This window comes from Musa acuminata, chromosome BXJ1-2 (genome assembly GCF_036884655.1).
Source record: "Musa acuminata AAA Group cultivar baxijiao chromosome BXJ1-2, Cavendish_Baxijiao_AAA, whole genome shotgun sequence".
In the NCBI taxonomy this organism is placed as follows: Eukaryota; Viridiplantae; Streptophyta; class Magnoliopsida; order Zingiberales; family Musaceae; genus Musa; species Musa acuminata.
The window spans coordinates 15,712,338-15,739,699 of record NC_088328.1 but is presented as its reverse complement, the minus strand read 5'-3'; the positions used below and the strand labels follow the sequence as shown (position 1 = coordinate 15,739,699).

Sequence of the window (27,362 nt, the reverse complement as noted above, 5' to 3'; positions counted from 1 at the left end):
TGAGAGAAGATTACAATCACAATTCCAAGGGAAGGAAAGAAAGATGAGGAAAAATAAATTACAATTACAGTTTTGGGATAAAAATGGTATTTTTGAAGGAAAAAAAAAGAAGAAGAAAAAAGTCTAACTCTAAACAGTATTTTTTGTTTTTTACTAAATTGATTCATTTATTCATTTGGGGATTGATTATTAGAATTATTAATAATAAAAAAATATTTTCTATTGTTTCTTGTTTATTATCAAATAAAATAAATTAGATAACATAATCGATAGCCATTTTGTTATCCGCAGCTCTTTGCCCCGCGGTGGGAGGATCCAGCCGCCGACATGGACCTCCTCTCTCTCCCGGCCGGCGGGTCCGTCGCCGCCGCCACCACCACCAGCTCCGCTCTCGCTCTCTTCCCGCCGAACCCCGTCCTCGTCGCCACCAAGCTCGCTGTCAGCTTCTCCAACAAGCTCGCCGCTCGCCGCGCCGTTGTCGTTCGCACCGCCATCTCCGTGCGCGCCTCGTTCCCCTCCCAGGCGGAGGCGACGGCGTCGGGCTCCCTTTGGTCTTCCACTCCTCGTACGCGGTGGATGGTGGTGATGGAGAGGCCCCCGGGCGGCGGCTCCTCCAAACCAGAGGTCATCGATTACTACGTCGAAACCCTCGCGAGCGTTTTGGGAAGGTAGCCGTGGCCTTTGTTTCTGTCTTGCATTTCTTTTTCTTGAGGGGGATTCTTCCTCTTGTTTGGGTGTGCTTAAATTTGGGGGTTCTAAGCAGCGAGAAAGAGGCTCAGATGTGCATTTATGATGCTTCTTGGCGAAGCCAATATGGTTTCTGCTGCGATATCGACGAGGAGTCATCTCGTGAACTTGCCCGTGAGTTTTCTAAGTCTTTTCCCTCTTTCTTTTCCCATCATGTGTGTCTTTATATTCTATGTTTGTCTATTAATTTGTGAGGTTGTGATCATTCTTATACCTCAATTTATCAGCCTTCTGCAAGCTGCTGCCAAACGTTAACTAAAGGTGGCTCATCTCTGTTCAAAGCTTGAATTGTTGTAGTAAAGAGCATATTCTTCAAATCCCGGGGTGGTTGCAAACATACCCCGGTGGACATTGATATCATACAATGAAGCAACGTCTCGAGAGAGGAATATTAGCTGCTTGCACGAAGAGAGTGGGGAGAATTATTTTGGAGCTTGATCCAGTGACTTTGGTTTAGTTCATTGACAATAGGGCTACACCACCATGGTTCTTCAAGAATGTAATCGGGAACATTTTGGACTGCTTAGCTTTATTTGACAAATTTCAAGTTGTTCATGTGTTTCGGGAAGGAAACCACTCGGCTAATTGGTTAGCAAACTTTGCTAGAGTCGATAGGGTAGATATGTTTTGGAGGGAGGAATGGCCTTCCAAGTTATCTGTTTTGATTACCTCGGATGCTAGAGACAATGGTTGTACTCGTCTTTTGAAGTAATAAACTTTTCTAGTTTTTCTTGGGAAAAAAAGCATATTTTTTAAGTGAAAATGCATCTGAGATCTTTTCCTTAGGTGTCTTGCTGACTGATTTACAATTTACGGATATGTTTAATTCTTCACCGATTAAACTTTAAATGGAGAACTTTTCCTTGGTCATGTACTAGAATTTTATCCCTTTCTGATCTTAATACTACATAATTGAGAAGAGGAGGATCTCTGATTTAGTAAGTTAGACATCATAATGCTCTATGTCAAAGAAGATGAAACTAAATTTCAGGCTTTTCACAAGATAGGTGTTTGATATTGTTGTCGCCATTTGGATCTTGTATGGTTGAAATGAAGACCTACTGTCATTTAATCTCTATTATAATGTTTATTTTAATTTGTTTCCATAATATTTTATCTATTAATATTATCTCTGATATTTTAGCATTGACATGATGTGATATACAGGTATGCCAGGGGTTTTGTCCGTTAGACCTGACACAAATGAAGGATATGGTAAGAAAAATTATAGCTACTTGGACCAGTTACCAGCTGATCAAATGAAAACTGATGGCCATACTCGGATATTTCCTTCATCCATTGGAAAAAATGAGCATTGGCTAGTCCGGATCGAGAAACCTGGTGTAGAAGTTGTCACCAAGGCACAAATGGTGGACTACTATGCCCAAACCCTAACAAAGGTTTTGGGAAAGTAAGTTGTTCTCTTTTCATATTTTCCTATCTCTTCCCTGTATTTTTCTCTTTGATACTCATTAAAAGATATTGCAGTGAGAAGGATGCACAAGTCTGCATATATCATATCTCATGGGAAAAGGACTTTGGGTTTTGTTGCCATATTGACGAGGAATACGCACGAGAACTAGCTGGTAAATATTTGTATTTCATAGATGTGAAATATATCATTGCACCAATGCATCTATATTCAATTGGTCTAAGATGTTCTAAATTGCATGGCAGATGTTCCTGGGGTGTTGTCTGTTCAGCCTGATATGAATTTTGAGTCAGAGAACAAAAACTATAATGGTTTGTCATACTTTCAAGTCATGTAATTCTCATGATGCTTTGTAAATATGTTTTTTTTGGTTGAATATCTTTGCTTCTTTCTTGCAATTTGCAATTCACTTTTACTTCCCTCCTATTATTTTGAATGGCTATGTGAATGCCTACTGCTGACATTTTGCACCACATGTGTTGATTTGATGTTGATGTATAATTCTTGTGCCATATGTTATGCATTGTGTAATTGAAGTGAAATAGAGGTATAGATATGTAGTTTTGCATGTGCCAACCTTTCATGATTGCTTTCTCAACAGAAGTTGATTTCTTTGTTTGGTCAATAGAAGTTTAAGCACGACAATCCTGTAAAGTGCAAGTGGGATTTGACATTTTCTTGACGCCTAGTGATCTGAGAAACAGATAATGTGTCTCTTCCATTTGTCTTGAATACTGAAGCTCATTCTAGAGCCTGCTACTTTTCACTTCAAGCTGTCCCAGCCCATATCCTAGCTTTCTCTAGGAAATTATGCAATATCTTTAATGCACATGGTGGTCTTTTCCCAAATATCCCTGCGTGCAGAATCTCAACCATTCCTACTTGTCACACTTATTTTTAGTGGATGTGAAGTTTATAAACTTATTTTTGCAGAGTTTGGAGGATGTTGGATGAAGAAAGTTATGGCACATTCCAATATAGAGGGTGTCAAAAATTAGTAGGTACATACTGATTTTGGTCTCCTTCCTAATTCTCTTCCTCATAGCCAAGTCTAAGTGTCCTTTTAAAAGTATTAGGTATTCCACATTCAAAAATATACTCTCCACCATGTTGTTTAGATAAACACTAATTGATCATTATTTATGGAGATAAACAAGACTAGCCGAAATAAGAATAATCAAGATATTTTTAAATGGCAAAACAACAACATCAAAGAAGGTATGCTTAAATGACAAAAGATTATCAATGTTTGCAATTGAATCGACACAAAAGCATACTTAAATGATAAAATATGTCTTAACCTATATATGTAATCATCTTTAACCAACATAAAATAAGTCTCTAATCTTCAATCTAGTGGAGTTGTGTGACACTTGATACGCCGATATGTACCTAGGAGGAAGAAGAAGAAGAGGAGAAAGGAGGAAGAAGAGGAGGTAGCCGTCCATGATAGCATGGCGAGCGACGGGTGGTGGCATAAGTGGCAGGTGACTCACGAGCTTCATGTATACGACAAAGAGGGCTTGTGAACATGAGCCCTAAATCAGCAATGGATGAGTTATATAGGTTTTCTTTTCTTTTTTTAATAGGCTACCGCCTAAAATGGGCGCAATCCACATCTCAGTTCAGGCTGGGACCGATAATGACTGGTGGCTACGAGCCAAATCGGGTGAAACAACAACCGTTGCTTCACATTTATTGCAACAAGCAGGAAAACTTGCGGCCGAGTGTCACTGACATGGTTGAAATTGGTTAAGTCGGTCGTGAGGCACCCTTGCGATATTTGTTTGCAAAGGGTTAACTTAGACGCAACCTCGTAGAGGTCTCAAAGGACCTGCAAAAGAGAATATTGATTAGATTTAAGAAAATAAGCGACGGACAAGTCTTGACATCTCACCGAAAGGCGTAGCAAGCAAGCAATACACAAACACTTAAAGAGAAAAGGAAAACAAGGACTTTGAAAGGGAAAAGATAGTTTTAAGTTGACAAACGACTCCTCAATCAAGTGTCGAGGTGTTAGGCAAGTCTACACATACTTTGCATACAAACTTATGAATCTAAACAGGGACCAACACTACTCAAAGCCCCATCTAACCCTATGTCACCCAAGGGTTCCAAGAAGTTGAGATGGCTGACGTTTTACACAACATTGTAAGCTTGAGAAATCATCTCGTGGCACGTGACAATAGGGCAGTTTTGGCCCAGCTTTGCTAAGTTCGGTAAGCGGCCGTTGTGCAGCCTTGCGAACTACCTAGGCTTACAAAAAATAAGAAAAAACATGCAAAAACTAGGGAAAACAAACTATCAAACGACTGTATAAGCCAACATAAGTGACAAATGGTTTGTTGACGAAGGTGTTGCAAGCACGCGATGGTCGTTCGTGACATTCTCCCCCACTTAGTTTGTCGACGCTCTCATCAACGCTTGTTGGTAAACATTGACGATTGCTTCTTCATGTTGTAAGGCGTCTCCTAGCTCCCAACTAACTTATGTTTAGGAGAGTTTTGGTCACTTCCAAGTATCTATTAGCTTTGTCTTGTGATATGCTAGAATAGCTTAACTCGTTTTTCATAACATGCTTGGGTGGGGGGAGGTCGAGTTGAAACATTTCTAGAAGCGACTTGCGAATCTAAGTGGTAGGCTTTCAAGTTGCTCGTATGGAATACATTATGAATTTTAAGTTACACCGAAAGCTACAACTTATAGGAGATGTTGCTTACCCTACCAATGAAACATTGGGAAGGTCCCTTCATATTTGCATACTAGTCTCTTGTGATTTTTCTACATGAAGACAGAGAGATGTCGAACGGAGTTTCACCAACACTAAGTTGTCGATCGTGAACTCCTGTGGTCACCTTCCAAAATTTGCTCACTTCATTTTTTTGTTGCCTTCTTCAAGTATACTCGTGCAATATCAATATTTTAGTGTTATTCCTTTGCAAAGTGATATGCTAATAGGCTACTCCCAGTATAACCGATTGATAAATTATAAGGAGTCGATGGTTGCTATATGGTAATGATTTCAAAAGGGCTCTTGTTGGATGCAAAACTCCGTTGTAAATTGTAGTAGAATTGGGTTATGTCCAAAAGCTTCATCTAATCTTATTGGTTAGAGTTTATTCATGCAGTTTGCATACTTAGATTGGGTTATGCCGAAGGTATTGCTCCAAGAGCGAGTTTATTCATGCAGTTTGGTCATTCATTTGGGGGTGGAGGTTCATGGAGAAGTATAACTTAGATCCCAACAATTTGAATAGCTCTATCCAAAACCATCCCAAGAACGGAGAAGTATAAACTATATCCCAACAATTTGAACAGCTCTGCCCAAAACCATTCCAAGAACCATGCATCTCAATTACTAATAATATTGTATGAAACTCTCAATACTTCATATTTTTCATCATCAACTTGATTGCCTCCTCCATTGAGCGTAAGGGGAACAACGATAAATTTTGCATACTTCGAAAGCCAATTAACCACTACAAGTATTGACCCAAATCTCCCTACTGTCAGCAAGCTTGATATAAAGATTCTTGCTCTCTCGTGGCCTTTATGGTACAGGCAAGGGCTCCAAAAGACCCATCAGCTTCTATTCTATCATGTCTTGTTGGCATGTGAGGCACGTCGCACATCCGAGCATATTCTTCCACATCAATCTTCATCTTTAGCTAATAAAAGACCTTCTCCATGAGTGCTAGAGTTATGTGAATGCTCAGATGCTCCACCCAAAGGAAATCATTGCACTCCCTAACAAGGTTCGCAATACCGTATCGTACCGGCGTTTCTACGTTTGCTCGGTACGGTACGAAACGGTACACCGAGCGGTATATATATATATATAATATTATATATATACATATATATATATATACACATATATATATATATACACATATATATATATATACACATATATATATATATATATACACATATATATATATATATATATATACACATATATATATATATATATACATATATATATATATAACTCGGCGATGTCGTCGAAGCGACGTCGCCTCTCTCTTCTCCCAAGCGAGGCAACATCGCTTCGACGACGTCACCTCGTTTATATATATATATATATATAATCCGAAATAAGTGCCTCGGCGACGTCGTTGAAAAAGGCGACGTCACCGAACGTCGCCTTTTTTCTAAAATATTTATATATAAATAAATAAATATATATATATATATATATATAATTTTATTATTATTTTTCGTTTCGCCCGGTAGCGGGCGGTCCGTGTACCGGTATGCCGTCGGACCGGTACGTACCGCCTGTACCAGGCGGTATCATTCGGTATCGCCTACCTTGCTCTCTAAAGAGTTCACACCGTAAATTATATGCTCGTAGAATGTAAACTCTATTCCCTTTGGTGTAGACAAGCCCCTCTTGGACCAAAAATCATCGTCCCTTGCCCTTACTTAACCTCTGTCTTCCAGTTGCACTACATTCATCAACTCCACCTTCCTGCTTGAGGCATCAATCATGACGTTTTTTTCTTCTAGGCTTGTACTCCATTACTATGTCAAATTCAGTCAAGAAGTCAATTCCATCTTACTTGCTTTAGGGAGGGCTTTTTCTGAATCTAAAAGTAATTTAGCATGATATTGTCCGTCCTTGGCACAAATCACATTATGAGAAGGTAGCACCTCCACGCTCATAGATAGTTTACCACTATTGTTATCTTCTTGTGCACGGGATATTACCGCTGGTCTTATTAAGCTTGCGACTCTCGTAGGCCACCGTGTGATCTTCTTCAATAGGAACTCCTTTGATAGTAAAGTTTGAAGCATCCATGTGGACTTTGAAAGACTTCCCATAGTCTAGTAGTTTGGTAGTTTGAGCACTGGTTCCTCTAATACAACAGCCTTTAGGTCTTGGAATGCTGCTTCACATTTTTCTAACCATCACCAAGGATGCTTCTTCTTCGACAACTCTATCAATGGAGTTGTGTGCTTTGAGTATACTAAGGTGAAGCACCGACAATAGTTAACAAAACTAAGGAAGGATCTTAGCTTAGGCACCCTCTTGTCTCCTTATCCATTCATTTTTTTCCTACTGTTATACTTCACATCATTCCATTACTATTGCCTAGCACTATTAGCAATTAGGAAAATCATTGCCACTTATTGATATTAGATTTGGAAGATCTTGCAAAGAAACTTAGCTAATTAGTTTCTCTTAATATGTTACTACTACTTTAGATGTAACAGGTAGAATGCTTTTTTGTCACCGTGGATACATCCACTGTTGTTAAAGTGCAGTGCGTGCAATCAAGAAGTCAGGAGTTCAAGTCCTAAGTAAACATGTTACGTAATACTTGAATGAAAGGAGTAAATTTTAGAAGAAAAGAATAGGTAGATTGGTTTTCAAAAATCCGTTACCAAATTTTTAGATACAACTGTTTAAAATGTTTTCCAAAGAACTCTTTGTTAAAGGTCTCAAGTCAGGTTTCCATCACATACTGTGGTATATGCTAGTGCTTTAAAAGAATTCGCTTATAGCGAATAGATGTCAGCATATTTCTTTGTCCTGATATTGAGATATCCTAGTCTGTTTGGTGGTGTCAAGTAAATACAGTCATGTTTTTTATGGTTGAGTTAGCATGACTTTTCACTTAGATGTCGTCATAAGTGATGCTTCAAAATGGAAGTTGACTGCTCTACAGAAAGTTGTGAGAAAAGACTAGTTAAACTTCTAAATACCAACTTACAGATGTTGGTAATGTTTGGAAGATGATCAACTGTATCTTTTGCTTAATGTGTTTAATTGTTTGTTCTGATTGTTGGTTATCCTCCTTGGTTAAACTTTAACGTGTTTCTCTTTTTGTCCACTAACATTCACACTGCCAAATTTTTGTTATTTTTTATTTTGAATTTCACAAATGTTCCTTAAGAAAATAGTTTGTTGATTCTTTTGGATTCATTGTGGGTGATATGTCATAACTCATAACTGTTCTTTTTTTGTTTTTGGCAAAATATAAGTAGTGAAGATGATGTTTGATCTCAAGACCTTGCTATCAACCATCACGTGTCATAAATATGTGACAATGATCAAAGTGGTAGATTATCTTATGATGCCCAACTTCTGGTGGACATGAAATAGCAAGAAGCCCTAATGTCAAGGCTTGGTTATATGGATATTTTTTTGTCGTTAAGCTTTATTGTGGACAATATCACTTGTCAAGCTTGGAGGATTCAGAACTTTTAGTTGACGTTGAGTAGCTTAAGTTTGGATATATATGTTTGCACATGTGCATAGATGATCATATATCTTTTGACTCATTAAATAATTGCAGGTAATGATCCTGATTTATCAGAAACAAATGAAGTGCAGAAAATCAGAACCAAAAGACTTTTTGTGACTGGTAAGATGATATAATTCTTTTAAGCTAAAGCATGCAAAGGTTCAGTTAAACTTCTCTCGCATTGCAAGAACAAAAGGAAGCTGGGACATGAACATTTTATATGAAAAGTTTGATCAGATGTTGCTCCTTGGATGCATGAACTTAATTGGAAGCAATTGAGTCTTTGTCCGTGCCAAATAGTTTTTCAAGTTTTATGATGTTCCCTCTCTTAAATTTGACTTGTCTAGACTTGGGTATTATCAGGTTTTTGATGGTTGATCCTGATGATTCTATCAAATCTTTAGTTGAGATATGTTCTCAAATCAAAGGAAAAAAGACTTGGATAGCAATTTACTTCCAGTATACATATTTTTGGATTATACAGAGAATAGAAATTTTATCATCTATTCACACCATGATAGCATGTTATAAGTGAGATATGATAATTAGTTGCTCCAACAAGGAGAAATCATTCCTTGTGATATAAATCATACTTTTAAGTGACACAGATTTCTTAGACAATGATTGAACCATAGAAAAGTAATACCATCTTTCATGGCTGGTTGTTTCACTCGAATGAGTTGTCGAATATTAGATTGGAATAGTTAGATATTTTTGTTGCATGCAGACCAGGTAAAATACTTGGTGTCATTTTGTCCACCTATGTATGAACTGAATCTGATAAGAATGGAATGATAGAATTTATAGACTGAGCTTCTTTATCTCCACATTTCTGACTTTTCTGCATGCTATATGGGGTGTGCCTACTCCTAGGTGGTCTTAGATGGTCCATTAGAGATCCTTAGTTTGGCTCCAAATAATCGGCCTTTTGTGATAAAGATATTTGGGTGGGACTTATAGCGGCTATACAAATTATCCTGAATTTTCTGATGTTTCATCTCATGATTAAGAAGGTACTTCATTGGTTGCCAATTTTTACTATCTTGTTTGCAGGACTATCTTTCTATACGTCTGAGAAAACATTGCGTGCAGCATTTGAAGGTTTTGGTGAGTTGGTTGAAGGTACGTGCAGTTTTTTGTTTTCTATTTATTGTCTTTTATCTGCTTACTGGCACTCTGTTCTGTATCACAACAGTTAAAATTATAATGGACAAAATATCTAAAAGGTCAAAAGGTTATGCCTTTATTGAGTATACAACTGAAGAAGCTGCAAGTGCAGCCCTGAAAGAGATGAATGGCAAGGTAACCAGAGTTCATCGTCTCTTAAGCAAAACCAAGCATCGATTCAGAAGATTACTTACACTGTCTTTGATGTCTGCAGATAATCAATGGCTGGATGATAGTCGTTGACGTTGCTAGAACTAACCCACCAAAGTACAGCAGAGGGCACCCACGGCCATCAATCTCATCCGTTTCATCAAACTAAATGACCTCACACGAAATTGACGAAGGCATGGGTGAATGTTTAATTGCCTGGTCCGAGTTTCGGCAAATTACCTGAGTCGCTTTTGCAGATCACTGGGAATGTGCATTCCTTCAGATTTTTTGTCTGTTGGATTCATCCCCTGGTGTAGGTAACTGCAACTCAGATTGTACATTGCTAAATTTAGTGAACTTTTGCTGATGTATTATCATATACCTTGCCCAGCATCTGAAGAAACTGAACTGGGTTCAGCATTTGCCAACAACAGTTAAAAGAGGAAGAAATTTATTTCATATTGTATAATCTACTGTAATTGGATCTAATTTCAAAAGTACTATCTGATTCTTTTCAAAGGCTTTTCCAATCTTTGTAAGGATACATGATTAATTGTTTCCTTTTTTCTTGGCCACAAGGCTACATCAGCATTGTCTGTTTGCTTATGGTTGGTTTGTACTGTGTTTGGGCCTCAAAGCTGCATGTGTTCTCACCTCATTTATGTATGTGCATTGATGAAAGCCATATGCGCCACGTTGAATTTGTATTGACATCACTCATGCTGATGTGGCATTGGTGTGTGCTGATCTGGCCCATGATGGTGTGTCTACTTGGACTTTGCATGAGCCATTGTGTGGGCTTCTTTTGTCAATTTGCATGTCATGGCAGCACCAGAACAAGGTGATATGGTAGCAAATAAGCATCAAAGCATGAGTATAGTTGTATGATTCATATGCTTAATTTGTATGTTGTCACTAAATACCAAAAGTACTCTCAATGTAATATGAAACTCATCGTTAGAGATATTCTCATAACAATACCTTATATATATATATATATATATATATATATATGAGTTGGATGATAAAGGCTGTGCATAAATGGGTAACGTCCGGAAGGATCGAGTGTGCAACTCATCATGATGAATGAAGAACAAATTTTGAACTCCTAATTATTGTTGATCTAAGAAAGATTAATATCTTAAAGCAGAGTTGCATACAAGATCATGAATAAAACAAGGAATAGCCACCAGTTGATTGCACGTAACGTGTAGAAACCTAAAATTTAGGGGATGAGAACGCCACCGGATAAATTATGAAATTGATTTGTTCCATTAAAAGTTTATTATGATGAGATTTTGTAATTAATAAGTCAAAACCATGCCACAGGAGTAGCATGAGGCATCATTATCTTTAATTTATAGGTAATGCAAACGATTTAAATCTTGATGTGTTGTCGATTTTGGTTACATATAATGAATGGTATACATACCTATATTTTCTTTAAAAATAATTTAAAAAATATCGAATGGTACGAAGACCAGACACACAACTTGGACTACGCAACCTCATGCCACAGAATTGTTCATTTTTCTAGTTTAAATTATCATCATCTTTATGCATATATGAACAGAAATCATACTAACAAAAGATTATTTTAATGAATAAAATTATTCATGATATATATATATATATATATAACGTCACTGGCAATATAATATAATAGTACTTCAAATCTGTCCCAAATTATTTGTAAATTGCTCGAGGAAGAGATCCATTATGCTATATGGTTTGAAGTTAATATGATATCATATATTTATTTTGTTAATATAATATAGTTTTATCATGCTATTTATTATATTCTTCATTATTTCTATTTGATCCCTTCAAATTTTATATTTAGTGTTAAAATGGATCTTCTCGTTAAAAGAATTGTGTCGTTTTCTTGTCATATAAGACGAGATCAGTGGCATTTGGCAACAATAACAACAATTTCAAGAACTATTTAGCAACAAGAAAAGTTCATATTGCAATGGTATGCCCCCTCTATATTCCAAGCACATGTATCAGCTTTACATTACATTGGCTCAGATATCGTCTTGACAGATAGAGCATCATCTTTGTATGGTTTCCGCCACAACATTGAATCGTGATGTGGCAATATACCACAATAAAGTGGTGACCACTGCATTGTGGTGTTCATAACTGGTCACCCTGTGAAAGTAAAATCTGTTTAAAAATACAAGAGTACAGTTTCTTCTCTGTTTTATGATATAAATCAGCACATCAAATAAACATTGAACAATCGGGTACGACAAACCGAGTTTGATATGTACTTTATGCCAACCACGTTCTTCAACTAAAGCCGGCTGAACTCACCACGGCTCCTACGGCGCCGCCTGTGCCGCCTCTCAGATCTCAGGGCATCCATACCGCTATCCTGAGTTATTACTGGAGCTACATTATCATTTCCATCCAAGGGATAAGCATCAGCAGAATCGCTGTTTAAAGGACCTTCATGATCATCTCCTCTGTCCTCTAATACCCCACTGTCCCTGTGAAGCCTCATCAGACCTGTGCTCGCTCTCAGAATTAAGTATAGGATATTCCTACTAAATCCTCGAGTCTCCAAGTCAACATCTCCATACCCATCACCGATCTCATCATCAGAATCATGGTCGCTGTCGCCCATTTCAATCACATAATCACCAAACACCACTGACCTTGGCATTGATGACCTTATTGTACTGATCACATCTTGTCGCTCCCTTTCATTTTCTAGTGTCCTCCACTTTTGTTCAAGCACTGGATCCACCTCACGAGGCTTTGCAGAAGGGTGCTCGGACCTAACATGCTTACTTAGCTCCTTGTAAGTCCCTACAAATGAGCAATTTTCTTGCATGCAGCTTCTCTTCTTGTTGTTGAGATATTGACGTGCAGGATCCACCACAGTCCATCCTTTTACCTGCCCTCGGCACAAAGGGCATGCAAGCTCCATAATATCAGACTTTTCACATGCAAGCAAGTGTGGCACATTTAATCCTAGGGTCCTGTTGTCAGCCAGAGGATCGTGATGAGAGGTTGTCATTTTTGTATATGCCTTCTTGAATTGATCGAGGCAATTCGAGTGACGGTAGCTTGTCCCACACATGTAGGGGCGGCAGCCCTTGTCATGAGAAGAGCACAGCAGCAGAACAGCATTATGTGGGTACTCCATGCACACAGAACAGGTGGCATCTTCCCAATCCCTTTTCTCCAAGGTCACTGATGTTTTCTTTGACCCATCTTCCTTCTCTGAGAACTTCCTTGAAGGAATTGTATACGGAGCTGACCTGAGTTTCCGGGAAGAAAGTCTGCGAAGGACCCCGGAACTTCTCACCATTGTCGAGAAAATCTGTAAAATAATATTCAAAGACACTTTAAAATTAAATAATATATTACAAAGATATAGTATACATAATTATTCTCATCTGCAAAAAATTACTAGAGGAGGAAGCTGATGACATCATTTACAACAACTTAGATTGGATCAATCAAATTTGAATCCAACTTGAGATATCACATAAACAAAATAAAATTAATTTTCCTTCTATTCAGTAATCATTTGGCTTAAAATTCACATCTATGCACCAACCTTTTATTTGTTTCCTCAGGAAGGAATTCTTTACCATCTGGACCAGTATGGTATGGACTGCATTTACTGTTCTGACTACAGATTGAGGCTAGATAATACTGCACTTACCATTGGGCACAAGCCCTGAAATGAGTTTGTACTGGACAGTAAGCCTGTCAGGTGATCCAATCCAAGAAGACCCATTGGCAGGTCTAAAGCTACTCCCCTCCTATTTCACATCTTTACTCTCTCTCTCTCTCTCTTGCTCCCATTGTTTTCTAAATATGTCACATCCTGCCGCTAAACTTCTTTTCGTTTCCACAACATACAAAATGTGACAATCTTTCCGCAACTATCAAATCTAGAACAATATAAAACTAAACTAAATTTTATTCAAACAGAAATTTCAAATGTCTACAAAATAACTATCATCTAACAAAGAGGACAATCAGCCCTATTAGCATGTACTAAAAACCATAAAAACACTAAATTTTCTCACAGGACCACCTGACGATAAAGGTCTTCTCTGTGTCGAAATTGGAGTTAATATCATAAGGTTGTTCCAGAAAACAAAAACAAAAGATATAAGCAAACCTGTTAGTAGGAAACTCCTAAAACATCCTCTCAAAACATGTAACAAAATCTCAAACGAAGTAAATCATAAGCAAATGCCAATCAAATTATGCCACATGCCAATATCAAAATCATCATGTCTCAGTTCTAAGTCTTAGGTCTCATGAGGTCTTAGAAGCTGGCAAAGGCTGAATACCCAACTATACACCATACCAATAGTGGATAAAAAGGTCTCACTTCACTAGATGAACTCTTTATTCTTCCAATAGTAGATGAAGATTAACTCATATCACACTTTCAACAACAAATATGTAAGAATAAAATTCCTTACCATGGGGACACGTTCCTCCTAACAATGACCAAAGGAACTATCTAGCTGCAACGTCTAGCTTGATAATTGATAATTCCTATAGAGAATCATCCAGTATACTGCCCTACTTGCCCCCAGCTAAGAAACATTTCTTGTATCTCATAAAAGGGCTCATATAAGTCGTATCAATCACATGGTCCAATTTTACCTTGAAATTTCATCAATTTCATTCAAATCCATAACAAATGCATCAATAAACCGTTTAAATTCATAAAACATCCAAATCATAAAGTACCAATCCAATTACAACCCTCAATTTGGCTTAAACCCTAGCCAAATTAGTTCAATCAACTTGAACCGGATCAATTTCAATTAGAAACTAATTGAACTAGCCTTTACATTAGTTTGGTTTGCAATCACACTAAATTGGTCTAGTTGGACTTAAATAGATTCAATTTGGGCTAAACAGAATTGGTTCAGAATCACCCTAGACCAATTTGAAACGACCAGATCGATTTGGTTCAGCCACTGTATAGGGCACAAACCTGGTCATAATGGGCCACGGACTGGCCTACACAGGGTCACAGCCATTGGGCCATTACGGGCCATGGGCCTAGCCCAAATTAGGTTGCAACAAGGGGTTAAGTTGGGCTCAAACTACACCTGCACTAGCCGAGCCACAATGTTGAGCCGTGCTTGGGGCTTCACACTTGGGCCACACGTGTTGGGCGACATTGGGCCACACGCCACACCGGGTCACAGGCTACCAAGCCACTAAGCCACACAAGATGCCAGGCCTAGCTAGGCTGAGCTGCACTATGCTAGGTCGGGTTGCAAGTCACCGGATATGAGGACCCATAGGCCATACTGGGTTAGGCCTCAAGTTTCATTGCAGACCATAGTCGTGTCGAGCCTCTGCGTTGCATTGGGTTCTGTTGAGCCACTTGGACGAGCCACCCCATGCCATAGACTCCAAGTCACATAGATCAAGCCACAAGTCTAGGTCCTACCCACACACACGAGCAATTGGCGTTGGCCACTAGGATTGGTTGAGCTAGGTTAACTCAATCTGATTTATCGGCCTGACTCTGTTCGTACCTGATTATTGCTAGGTCGAACCCTCAAATCAGTTTCAATTTCAATATTTTTAATTAGGCAATTAAAACTGATTGATTTAAAAATTTAAGACATGTATCATGAACAGAGAAGATAAGATTATGTAATCAATAATTAAGTTCATAATTAATTATTTAAACATAAAATAAAAACCCTATACTTACAGTATCATAAAAGCTGTATTTAAAACATGAATATTTTAACTATTTAGAAAGTCATGTAAGAACAACAATATAAATCAACTACTAAACATATATATATAACAAAATTTTAAACATGAATCATGTATCATTAATCAAATCATAATATTGAAATCATAAATCAATAACATACCTTTAATCTTTAAAATCATGAACAAGCAAATTTTTGAATTAACAATTTCGAAATTAAAAAGAAATGAAAAGAGAGAATTGAAGAACCTACATCTCTAAAAATATCTTCCTCCCTTAGAATCTCCTAAGCTGACAGGAAACTAAGGCCTAACTTATAGAGGGTTGGATTCTCACTTCAAGGAAGGAAACCAAATATGATATTTTTCGGAATTATTAATTATTTATTTTATTTAATCTTAACCATACCTAATCATCGTGAATAAAAAATTACATTCCCATGAGAAAACAACTTCTTAAGCAGACCTACCAAATAAGGAAACAGTTAACATATCCAAGATAAGATCCTAATTTATAATATTTTAATTTTAAAAAATAAATTAAAATCTTTCAACGATTACATTCCTCCCCTATTATGAAATTTTGGTTTCCAAAATTGATTTACCTAAAAAAAATAGATGTTGGTACTATATTTTGACATTCTCTTCCTTTCACAAGTGGTTAATTGGTCCAAATGGTGCTACCATCGAACTTTCATTAATGGCATAACCTTCCTCAAAACATGCTCTAGAAAGTTAGCATTATCTTTCAACTATAGCAGCTAATATGAGATAACATGAGATGGATCCTTGCTATATTTTTTAAGCATCGAGACATGAAATACATCATGAATGCATATAAGTGCAAGGGGTAGGATTAATCGATAAACAACAAACTGATCTTCTACAAGATTTCGAAAGGGCTAAAAAAATCTAAGAGCTAACCATCCAACCATGTCTCATAACTCCTCTTGTCAAGATACTTCAAAAAGACGTGAACCAAACCTCAAATTTCTAGATCCCTTCTGTGATCTACATATGTTTTTATATCAACTCCAAGTTGTCAACGGTCCATATCGAATCCTTTGCACAGCATCTATTTTAATTAACTAAGGTCCAAGAAACTTCCGCTCTCCAACATCATCTTAATACACAGGTGATTTACATTTTCTCCAATGCAAATTCTATTAGGTGGATATCCTTATCCCAACTACTACCTAAATCCAAGGCACATATGCTCTTAAAAGATCCTCTAAGATTTGTATTGTCCTTTTAGATCAACAATTTGTTTAAAAAGTGAAAAACTCTACTAAATTACAGTTAAGCTCTCAAAGCCTTTTGCAAGCTTCCCAAAACCTCGATTTGGGTCCCGAATCATTATAAAAAATGATATTAACTAACACCCCATGGCATGGAATGATCTCTGTGACATGACTTTGCTAATTTGTCTAATAAATAACTCTTATTGATGGGAACAAAATGGATAGACTTAGTGAGACAATCAATAATCATCCAAATTTCATTATGTCCATTCTGTGTCTTAGGTAGTCCAACACAAAATCCATATTAACCTACTCCCACTTCCATTTAGGTTTTGGCATTTTCTATAATATTTCCGTATGTATTTAGTGCTCATCCTTCACTTGCTAACAAACTAAACATTTGGAGACGAATTTAGTTTTCTCTCTTCATGCATTGTCACTGATATCCCTAACACAAATCCCTATACATTTTGCTACTCCTAGGATGAATAGTAAATCTCAATATATGAGTTTCTTGTGATAGTCACCAGGTGACTCTCAAAAACATAAGAGTTATTGATGGAATCTAATAACAACATCCTCGTTGAAATTATGGTGAAAAACCTTGAGTAATTTCTTTTCACCATTGAGTAATTTCTTTAGCTATGGTATGAAAGTATTCATCTTCTTCCTAACTTTTATTGATTCTTTCCACAAAAAGAGGATTGTGCCAAACAAACCCTTACATGTCTAACACATCTTCCTACTTAAGCCATCAACAACCACATTAGCTTTTCTAGGATGATAACTAATATTGAAATCATAATTATTTAAGAAATAAACTCACATTAGAAATGATTGTGCTAATTGCCTATGTTGTCTTATCATCAACTCTCTTTATACGAAGATATATACAAGGCTTTTTTATATGTGAAAATTTCAAAAGTTCTAAAATAAAGAATGTGTTTCCAAATTTTTACATTTTTCAATGTCAAATTTGTCAAAGGAGCAGCTATTTTTGAAAGTTTTCTCTAAATCATCTATAATATCAATAAGATTAAACTTTTAATCTCTGAGACACTAGATGGTTGTTTCGGCTTCATACAGTGATTTAAAAAGCGCTAGGCGCCAAAAGGCGCCAAGGTCCAAAAACGCCCGAGGCGCTAGGCGCTCGCCCAGGCGCTCGCCCGAGCGAAGCGAGGCGCTAAAATATAAAAATATAAAATATAATTAATAAATATAATTATTTGAAATTTTAAATAAAAATATAAAAATATATAATATAATTAATAAATATAATCACATTAACAGTATAAACCTGCTGACGGAGAAACGAGGAAGCAGCGGCGAGCAGCGGCAGCTGCGGCGGCGAGCGGCGGCAGCAGCAGCAGCAGCAGCGGCGAGCGGCGGCAGCGGCAGCGGGAAAGGGAAAGGGAGCGGAAGGCGCGAGCAGCGGGAGGCCTCGAGGGAGGCGCGAGCAGCGGGAAGGCTCGCGGGAGGGATCGAAAGAGGCGAGAGGGCTCGCGGGAGGCGCGAGCAGCGGGAGGGCTCGCGGGAGGCGTGAGCAGCGGGAGGGCTCGAGGGAGGCGCGAGCAGCGGGAAGGCTCGCGGGAGGGCTCGCAGGAGATGCGAGCAGCGAAAGGGCTCGCGGGAGGCGCGAGCAGCGAGAGGGCTCGCGAGAGGCGCGAGCAGCAGGAGGGCTCGCAGGAGGCGCGAGCAGCGAGAGGGCTCGCGGGAGGCGCGAGCAGCGGGAAGGCTCGCGAGAGGCGCGAGCAGCGACAGCGGCGAGCAGCGGCAGCGAGCGACGAGATCGCGATCGGGATCGGGATCGGGATCGGCAGCGGCAACAGGTTAGTGTTGGGTTAGGGTTAGGGTTAGGGTTGGGGTTATATTGGTTTAGTTGGTTCGATTGAACCAACTAACAACCGAACCAGGACCGAACCAGACCTAAAATTCTGGTTCGGTTTACCCAGGCGCTCGCCCGAAGTGCCCAGCGCCTGGGCTCGGGCGAGCGCCTAGGCGGCGCCTGATTGAAGCGCGCCGCCTGGGACATTAGCGAGGCGCTCGGGCCTCGCCTCGCCTCGCCCGAGCGCCTAGGCGAGCGCCTTTTGCAATCACTGGCTTCATAACTATATTTTTTTATGGGCTAATAGAAATACCTACACTAGATATCACATGCTCGAGTAACATAACTTCATTGAAACAAAATTTCCACTCGTTCAACTTGAATGCCTTAAAACTTCTAGAATTGTCTTAAGATATTGTTCATGCTCCGCCCTACTCTCGAAATATATAAGAATATCATCGATGAACACAATCACAAATTTATCTAAATATGGATGAAAGACTTTATTCATATGATTCAAGGCACTTGGTGTCATGGTTAACCCAAAAGACATCATTAGAAATTCCTAGTGACTATCTCATTCTCGATATAGTCTCTTATATATTTTCATCTCTTATATTCAGTTGGTGATATACATACCTTAAGTCAATCATTGAATATATATTAGAGTCCTGAAGTAATTAAACAAATCATTTATCGAGAAAGGGATATTTGGTCACCTGGTCGAATTATTTGTAAACAATAAACAACCTCATACATCCATCCTCCTTCTGATGCACCTGATTGAATGAAGCCTTTGTCCAATTACTTCTATATTTGTTTCTTTAACTTCTATTATGCAATTCGTGTCATTCTATAGAGAGGTGTAACAATTGGTGCAGTGTCAGGGAGAAGATCAATAGAAAATTCAATTTAGATGGAACAAGGTCTATGGTCTAAGTAAATTCATATAACCAATCATTTCAAAACACCAAAGTGTTAATAAAGTTCTATTTCATATTAACAATCCAACAACTTAGATAAAATACAATTTGGTTCAATCTTAGTATGACATATTGATCAAGATGTTGTGTTATCTCCAAAGCATCATACAAGCAGAGGAAATAGATATTACAAAAAATTTGATGAAATATTTGGCATCACTAATCTCCATTTTGTGTGACGGAGTTTTTACTATCAGAGCCAAGCAATTTGGGATAATGCACAAATGTTGTCTTGGGCAATGAATTAATATAGGATATCTCAATACATGAAAAAATTAACCCATTTCCACATAGTTGTACATAAACATGAATAGACAAGAATCTTATAAATAATCATGTACAAGTTTTAAGTAAATGGACCATTTATTACTTTAAACTAGTTTGTCCTATTATCAAGGAATATTGTCGCATGCTGACCGATCATATCAATCCCTGGTTGAATTGATACAGATCAATCAATACTGATATACCAACACAAAACATCGATATATACCAATAAAATAGATGGCGATGGAGGAAGACGAGAAGGAAGAAGGAAGAAGAAGAGGCATTAGAGGAAGAGGAAGGTGGACGAGAAAGGAGAATGTGGGAGGAAGAAAAAGAGAGTGGAGGAAGAGGAAAGAAGAAGAGGAGGCAATAGAGGAAGAGGAGGAAAGAGGGAGCAAGGTTCGCCTTACTGGCCTGTACTAGTGTACCGATCGACCGACAGTATGGTACATATTGTTTCGTACTAACATATCATGTGTCGAAATGATGGGTCGTACCGACGACATGGAAAAATGGTCAAAATAGTTCCAAAAATTCTTTTAAAATAGAAAAAAGTCAGATTAGGGTTTTTAAGTTGAAAATAAATATAAATTTAGTATAATTTTAGCAAAAATAAACTAAATTAGAAAAGAATAATGGAACGTATCTTTTTCGGACTTTGAGGAGTAGCTTGTGGTATGTTCCGAACCATTTAAAAAAATTGAGAGTAGACGAGTTAGAGAGAATGAAAGGGGAGAGAATAAGGGGGTAGAAAGAATTTAAAAACCCTTAGATCTGGTTCAAACAATCAAATAGACCGTTTGAAATCAACAAATCCTAACAATTGATCAGTATTGATTGAAATTCGATCGTTATTAATCGGTATAGGTCGGTAATGGTTGGATTTTGACCATTTCGATCGGTACAGACCCTGTATCGCCCCTGTTATGAATCACTCGGTATATGGCGATCTGCATGTCAGTCCCCAATCGGACCAATACATACTGCACGGTATAGGCCAGCACAACGAACCATGGGAGGAAGGAAGAGGTATATGAAGGAAAAGGAAGTGGTTGAGGAAGAGGGGAGGAGGATACAGAAGACGAGGAGAAGAGGAAACATACTCAAAATGACAACTAGGGACGTGTCATGGACAAGTTCGTAGAAAAGGTGTTCGATGTAATGTCTGTGTATGTCCGTGCTTTTAGGTTTTATTCATACTTTACGCAGCATGTAAGGGGCTTGCAATAAGCTTAATAGCCCCATTTTAGTTGGGTTTTGTGATTGTTTCAAGCTTGTAAACACAACATGTGTGTGATTGTCACATAGATGCAAAACTACCCAAGGGTTTAAATAGGTGCTCGGGCACTCGCCTAGGCGCTCAGGTGAGGTGAGGCGAGGCGAGGCTTGAGCGCCTCACAAATTGACCAAGCGACGCGCTTTAGTGAAGTACCGCCTGGGCGCTCACCTGAACCCAAGCGTCCGACACCTTGGACAAGTGCGCAGTTGAAGCCATGCAACTGAACCAAACTATTTAGTCTGGTTTAGTTAAACAGTAACTAGTTGGCTCGATTGAACCAACTAAGCTACACAATATTACTATAATTACAAAACTCACCCCCCGACCCTCGTGTGACCCTAAGCCATAAACCCTAGCGCAGCAACTACCTCTGCTGCCAATGCTTCCTCTGTCGTTGCTTTCGCTGCCGACACATAGGATCATTGTTGCTCCCATGTGCAGCTCCTTCCACTGTCAAGGGAGAGGACCGCAGCTTCCTCCAATACTATGAAGTTTCCTCCGCCCACGACGTCATCGTTCGCAGCTTCCGTCGTCGCCATTTGAAGCTTTCTCCATCGCCACTGCTGGCGTCCATAGCTTCCTCCATCACAACTGCTGTCGTTCGAAGCTTCCTCCGCTGTTGCGATCATCTGAAGCTTTCTTCACCGCTACTACTGTCGTCACAACTCTTCATTATTGAAGAAAGAGTTGGATTTTACAAATGACTTATTAAAGGGCCACAAAGAATCATAGGTCAAACATGGTTGCTCTATTATGTCAGATACATAGACCAACAGGAGACATAAGAGTATAATTAATTTTATGGTCAACCGTTCTTTAGGAACCATGTTTGTAAAGTCAATAGATGCATCAATTTTTATGAAATCTAAAGAAAAGATATATTAGTTGCTTAACAAATTTATGAAAGACATCGGTGAACAAAATATTATCCAAATTATAATCAACAATGGAAGCAATCATGTGTTAGCTGGTAAGATTTATGTTTTGATTTTTTTAATCTTTTAATTACTCTATCTTCAATTTGAATAGAAGAACTATATGACTCATAAGTCTTATCAATTTTGTTATCTTTTGTCTTAGGTAAATTACTTAAAGCAAAAAAATAATACTTATATTTAACTCCATGTGCGGCACATTACATTGATTAATGTTGGAGAATATTGAAAAGATTCTTGACATCAAGAAGACTTTAAAAAGGACAATATTTGTCATTGAATTTCTCTATAATCACATTAGAGCTTTAAATATGATAAGAGAATTAATAAGCAATAAAGAATTTGTAAGATATGATGTCACCCAATTTGCTACTTTCCTTTTGACATTACGGAGTATGCATCGTCAAAAACATAACATGAGAAACATATTTACCTCAGATACATGGGTGATAAGCAAATGGGCAAAAGAAGTAAAAGACAAGAGGGCCGGTGATATCATCTTAATGTCATTCTCTTGGAATCTTATAGTTTATATGTTAAAGGTAATGGGCCCTCTTGTTCGATTCATTCGATTGGCAGATAATGAAAAAAAGCCTGTAATGAAATATATTTATGAGGCTGTGAATAGAGCAAAGGAGATGATTCAAAAGTCTTTTGATAGAAATATAAAAAAATATAAGAAAATATTTACAATCATTAACGAAAGATGAACTTGTCAACTTCATCGTCTGTTGCATGCAATAAGATATTATTTGAATCTAGAATTCTTTTATAACAACACCTCCATTCAGTTTGATACAGAAATTATAAATTGGTTATATATGTGCATTGCAAGATTAGTTCCAAGCCTTAAGGTGCAAGATAAGATCTTACGTGAATTATCTTTATATAAGAATGTCGCTGGTCTTTTTGAAATTCCGATGACAATTCGATCCAGGACAACTATATCCCCAGGTATTTATAAATTTATACAAATAATTTCATGTATATTATGTTATTGTTAATAATAAAATAAATTTTGTAGTTGAAAGGTAGAGTCTATTTAAAAATTCCACCCCAAACTTGCATAATTGACTATCAAAATTCTTAGTTTGACTTGTAGTGTTGTAGGTTGTGAGCGAAACTAGAGTATCTTTAAACATGTAAGGATCACAGGATATTTTTGTTTTAATTAATCTATTCTTTTTTAGATAGAGATATTAATATATTTTAAAATTATATGATATGACAGATTCATACAAAGAGAAAAAATCAGTTAAAGCATCAACAATTATAAGATCTGATTTATATAAAATATAATCAACCATTGAAGGCTCATCATGATTTGCAAAATAACATTGATCCAATCTTATTGCCAGACATTAATGATTTAAATGAGTGGTTGGTGGAGAAAATATGTGCGAACTTGTAAGATGTCAAAGATGAGCTTGTATTTGAAGATGATAGCTTGACATGAGGAGATGTGGCAAGAGTCTCAAGTGTTGGAGAATTACAGATATATACAAGACAAATGATGAAGGCAAAAATGAGTGCAAAAGCCTCAAGTTCATCTCCCACCATTGTTGAAGAGGAGGAAACCTATTTTAATGAAGATGGACAAGAGGAAGAGAAAATTGATATATTTGAGAATGACGATGTTGATTATAATGATGATTGAATTTGATATAAAACTTTATTGTTTTGAGTCTTTTGACATTTTTGTTATTAGAAGATCGATAATATGACTTGATATTTTTATTAGATATTTTTAATTTAATATCATATTTTTATTTATATAATCATATTTACCAATTGTATTATATATTTTTTATATTTTAATATTTCAGAATGCCTCGCTTTGCTTGGGCAAGCATCTAGCGCTTCGAGCATTTTGGGATCTTTACATATGCCGCTTTTTAAATCATTGAAACTACCCCAAAAAAGGGCCTTCAGCCAACCATTTTGGATGTTTTCCATGTATAGAGAGACGTAAGAAATATTATCTATCTCAGTACCTTGGAGCTACCCGGGTGACACATGAATAGATAAGCCTTTGGAGTAGGATCTTATGTTAGTTCATTGCTTGGCTCCATAGCAGTGTCATATAGCCACTTATATATAGGGACTTTTAAGTGTGATATATTACCTTAGACCCTTTGTTACACAACCGTTTCGAGCTTATAACGTTTATCCTTGTATTTTGCATTGCCTATCAAGTGCTTACTGAAATGTCTACTTATGGAATCTCAAGTTTAATGTTTTTACTAACTCATTTTCTCTTTTGTAAGTCCTTAGGGGCACTTGTAAGGTTACGGAGAGGCTAACCCTTTATAGATAGACATACAAAGGTATCGTATGACTTGGGCAAAACATGTTAAATCCGTAACAAGTAACGACAATGGCAATGACAAGCAATAACAATGACTTAGGTGTGTGTCAAGGAAGAGGGCTCGAGAAGAAGGCTCGCAAATGCGAGTCGTAACCTATTAAATTAATTTTTTTTCTTTTTTTTATTGGTTGGATCGATCTTCCTAAAGCGAAGGGATTCTACGTACGAGTTTATGCCCAAGCTGGTACTTACCATCCGGTTCTTACCTATCTAGGTGAAAAGGCATTCATTGCCTATTATAGTGAAGAAAAGGTAACAAGAAAAGGAATATTATCCTTTAAATGTAACTTTGCATCGAATTTCTTAGAGAAAAAACAACATTTAATCTTTAAAAGGCATGAATACAATTAGAGCAATACTAATATTAGTATATTCGAATAACAAAAAGTGTTTCCTTAACTTGTACATCACAATGATGCAAGAACAATTGTTGCATTAGAATCTTCTTTTTTTATTTTAAGTTATACTAGGAAAATATTGGTTTATTTATTTCTGGTTATTGCAATTTTCAGATTATGGAGGTAATGATAGCGACAATAACAGTAACAATTATGGTGTTAATGGAGCCTAGGTCTAGTCACGATGATGGCAATAACGATAATTCTAGTCGTGGCTATTGTTAGGGGTTATGTACACCCTATCCATGTGGCTTTCATGTTGTATATATTACTCATTGAATCATCATCCACATGTCACCTTGTGCTTACCTAAATACACCACCTCAGTTGGCGCTTTTGCTAAATCTCCTGCCTAACCTCAATCTTCAAAGGTAATTGATCATACAGGACTTTATAGTGAGCAATGGACCAAAACCCATATAAACATTTATAAGAAGGGTTCCCCAACTTAAAGGAACATGTTCCAAAAGAACTTGGGGGAACAACCACTACCAATAAACAAAACATCCCTACTTTCATAGTGGTAATGGTGACAACAATAGCATGGTAAGGATGGCGGTCATGCTGCTGCAATGGTGGTGGAGATGGCAGTTGTGGTGGGAATGATTGTGACAATAGCAGTAATAATTATGGTGTTAATGGAGCCGAGGTGTAACTGTGGTGTTGTAGTAGTGTGAAGATGACAATGACCATAATTCTAATGGTGGCTAGTGTTAGGGATAATGTATACCCTATCCATGTGGCTTGTATATTGTACATAATGCTCATTCAATCATCATCCACATGTCACAGTTTGCTTGCCTAACAGCAATGTCTTTGTTGCTGCCTTTGCTAAATCTCCTGCCTCTATAAAGGGCAGGGTGGGTAAGCTGTAAGGGGAATCTCTCCACCCACTAGCGGACTCCCTAGCTCTCTCAATTCCCATTCACTATTGATTTATTATATATCACTAGGAGATCCTACAATAATAGCCTCCATCTTGCAAGCCATAGCATCATCAGCATGATCCATTTCAACACTTGAAAGTCGCAAAACAAGGCCTAAATTGGCTTCCAGCCTCCCACCAATTAAGACGATCGGACCTAACCGTCATCTAGAGTTAGAAGAAAGGTCCCTCCATCGAAGCCAGACTTCCAACCAAGGCTCTTTGAACTAAGGTTTTTATAGCCTCAATTGTCGACAGCTTAAAAAAAATCAGTCAATGGCTCTGACTACTGGCGGTCCAACACCACCACAATCATCAGACAGCTTCTGCTATTTTGATCATCCACAGCCCAATAGTGTCACAATCAATGACTCCAGTCATGGGGACCCAAAAACACCAACAACTGGACTGAGGCAGCTTCTACTACTCTGATCGCCAATGACCCAAATTTGTTCCGGTCAACTACTTCAATTAGGCCACCACAATTGCCATAACCAGATTACCTCGATCAGGGACTCTAAATCAAAGCAAAGATGACCTGATCAGTGCTTCAGATCAGGCCAAATATCCATTTATACTTAAGATCAGGTCAAAATATGCCTTGACTTGCTCCACCCATCTAAGGAAAGACAATGTAGGAGGTGGTCTTATCTGTCATGCACTCTGTTTTGTGAGATCGGGGTCACATCCGGACAAACCTACTGTTGAAATGAACTCAACGATCGGGTAACCAGGGCCCAACCCACCATCAATATTGTATCAAATGATCTGCAACCTAGAACCCAGAAATCTTGCGTGCCTCAAACCTTAGGGCATCGTGCTTTTTCCTATGGGGCATTTGAACAAACAAATGGTCTGCAATCATGGTCTAATCAGTCAATCGACTACCAACCAGTGGCATTCGGTCGAACCGGTGATTAGCAGCAAGCCTGTCATACCATTTACAGTATTGACCATCCCGGAACAGGGATCCGCAACGGAGATGAACGCATGAAATTGAGCCTCAGATGACAAACGTGAAATGAAACGTTTGAGAATTAATAGTAAACGTTGAACAACAAATGGTTGCGGCCAGATCAGTTTATTGCTTCTATAGAATCAAGGTTTCCAACTTGACCGATCCGCCGAGGGATCGGGCTCGTTGAATCCCAGAAGAGCGATAATGTGGGGACTCTGAATTCGCACCGACGGTTTGCTCGAATTGGAGCGGATCGGCCCATCCGCTCAAGGATCAGCTCGAACCGGCTAAACCGTCCCCAGCTGCAACCCGAGGAGGAGGATGGATGGGGGAGGGGAGGAGGAGTTACCTCTTAGGCGGGGCAGTGCGACCGAGGCGGAAGGCGGACGGCGGAGCGGCGAAAGCGGAAGGCGGAGACCACAAGGCAGACTCGTAGCTTCCCTCGGAAGAAAAGAAGAGAGAAGAAAAGAAGAGGGGCTGAGCTGCTCAGAGAGGAAAAGAAGAAACACGAAAAAGAAAAGAGAAACGAAAGAAAAATCGAATAGAATTGAAATTTAGTAAGTACGAAAAGATAAAAAGAGTTATACAATTGTAAATAGTATAATGAAAAAAAATTATTAATTCTGTAACTAAAATATTACTAAAAAAACTTTAAATAGTGCTTGAATTCAACTCTTGACAATTTTGTTTCATCAAATTTATTTCAATA

The 27,362-nt window shown here is 38.0% G+C and overlaps 2 protein-coding genes across 4 annotated transcripts; one reads left to right on the top strand and one right to left on the bottom strand.

Annotated features, from left to right (window-relative positions):
- Nucleotides 1-264: 264 nt before the first annotated feature.
- LOC103968985 (organelle RRM domain-containing protein 1, chloroplastic) lies at nt 265-10,341 on the top strand. 3 transcript variants are annotated; one of them, XR_001975971.2, is made up of 10 exons: nt 265-668; nt 764-861; nt 1,915-2,158; nt 2,236-2,333; nt 2,425-2,490; nt 8,488-8,556; nt 9,490-9,558; nt 9,632-9,738; nt 9,818-10,066; nt 10,145-10,341. XR_001975971.2 is itself a non-coding variant. In XM_018819470.2 (9 exons), the coding sequence occupies exons 1-9, from the start codon at nt 328-330 to the stop codon at nt 9,920-9,922; spliced, it is 1,197 nt and encodes a 398-aa protein (XP_018675015.2). In that variant the 5' UTR covers nt 265-327; the 3' UTR covers nt 9,923-10,341. The 3 variants fall into 3 exon arrangements, 1 of the variants encoding a protein (XP_018675015.2); XR_001975972.2 differs by having other exon boundaries at nt 9,818-10,070; XM_018819470.2 differs by having other exon boundaries at nt 9,818-10,341.
- A 1,377-nt stretch (nt 10,342-11,718) lies between these two features.
- LOC103968993 (uncharacterized) lies at nt 11,719-27,161 on the bottom strand. The gene is made up of 2 exons (XM_065087251.1): nt 27,003-27,161; nt 11,719-13,087 (listed from the first exon to the last, which is right to left on the bottom strand). The coding sequence occupies exon 2, from the start codon at nt 13,073-13,075 to the stop codon at nt 12,053-12,055; it is 1,023 nt and encodes a 340-aa protein (XP_064943323.1). The 5' UTR covers nt 13,076-13,087; nt 27,003-27,161; the 3' UTR covers nt 11,719-12,052.
- Nucleotides 27,162-27,362: the final 201 nt, after the last annotated feature.

What these genes read in the sequence shown, in the direction of transcription:
- LOC103968993 (XM_065087251.1), bottom strand. Translation starts at nt 13,075, where the DNA reads ATGGTGAGAAGTTCCGGGGTCCTTCGCAGACTTTCTTCCCGGAAACTC.
- LOC103968985 (XM_018819470.2), top strand. Translation starts at nt 328, where the DNA reads ATGGACCTCCTCTCTCTCCCGGCCGGCGGGTCCGTCGCCGCCGCCACC. An exon ending in ATACGCACGAGAACTAGCTG is followed by an intron (nt 2,334 to 2,424) that starts GTAAATATTTGT and finishes ATTGCATGGCAG; the next exon opens with ATGTTCCTGGGGTGTTGTCT. An exon ending in CAAAAGACTTTTTGTGACTG is followed by an intron (nt 8,557 to 9,489) that starts GTAAGATGATAT and finishes TCTTGTTTGCAG; the next exon opens with GACTATCTTTCTATACGTCT.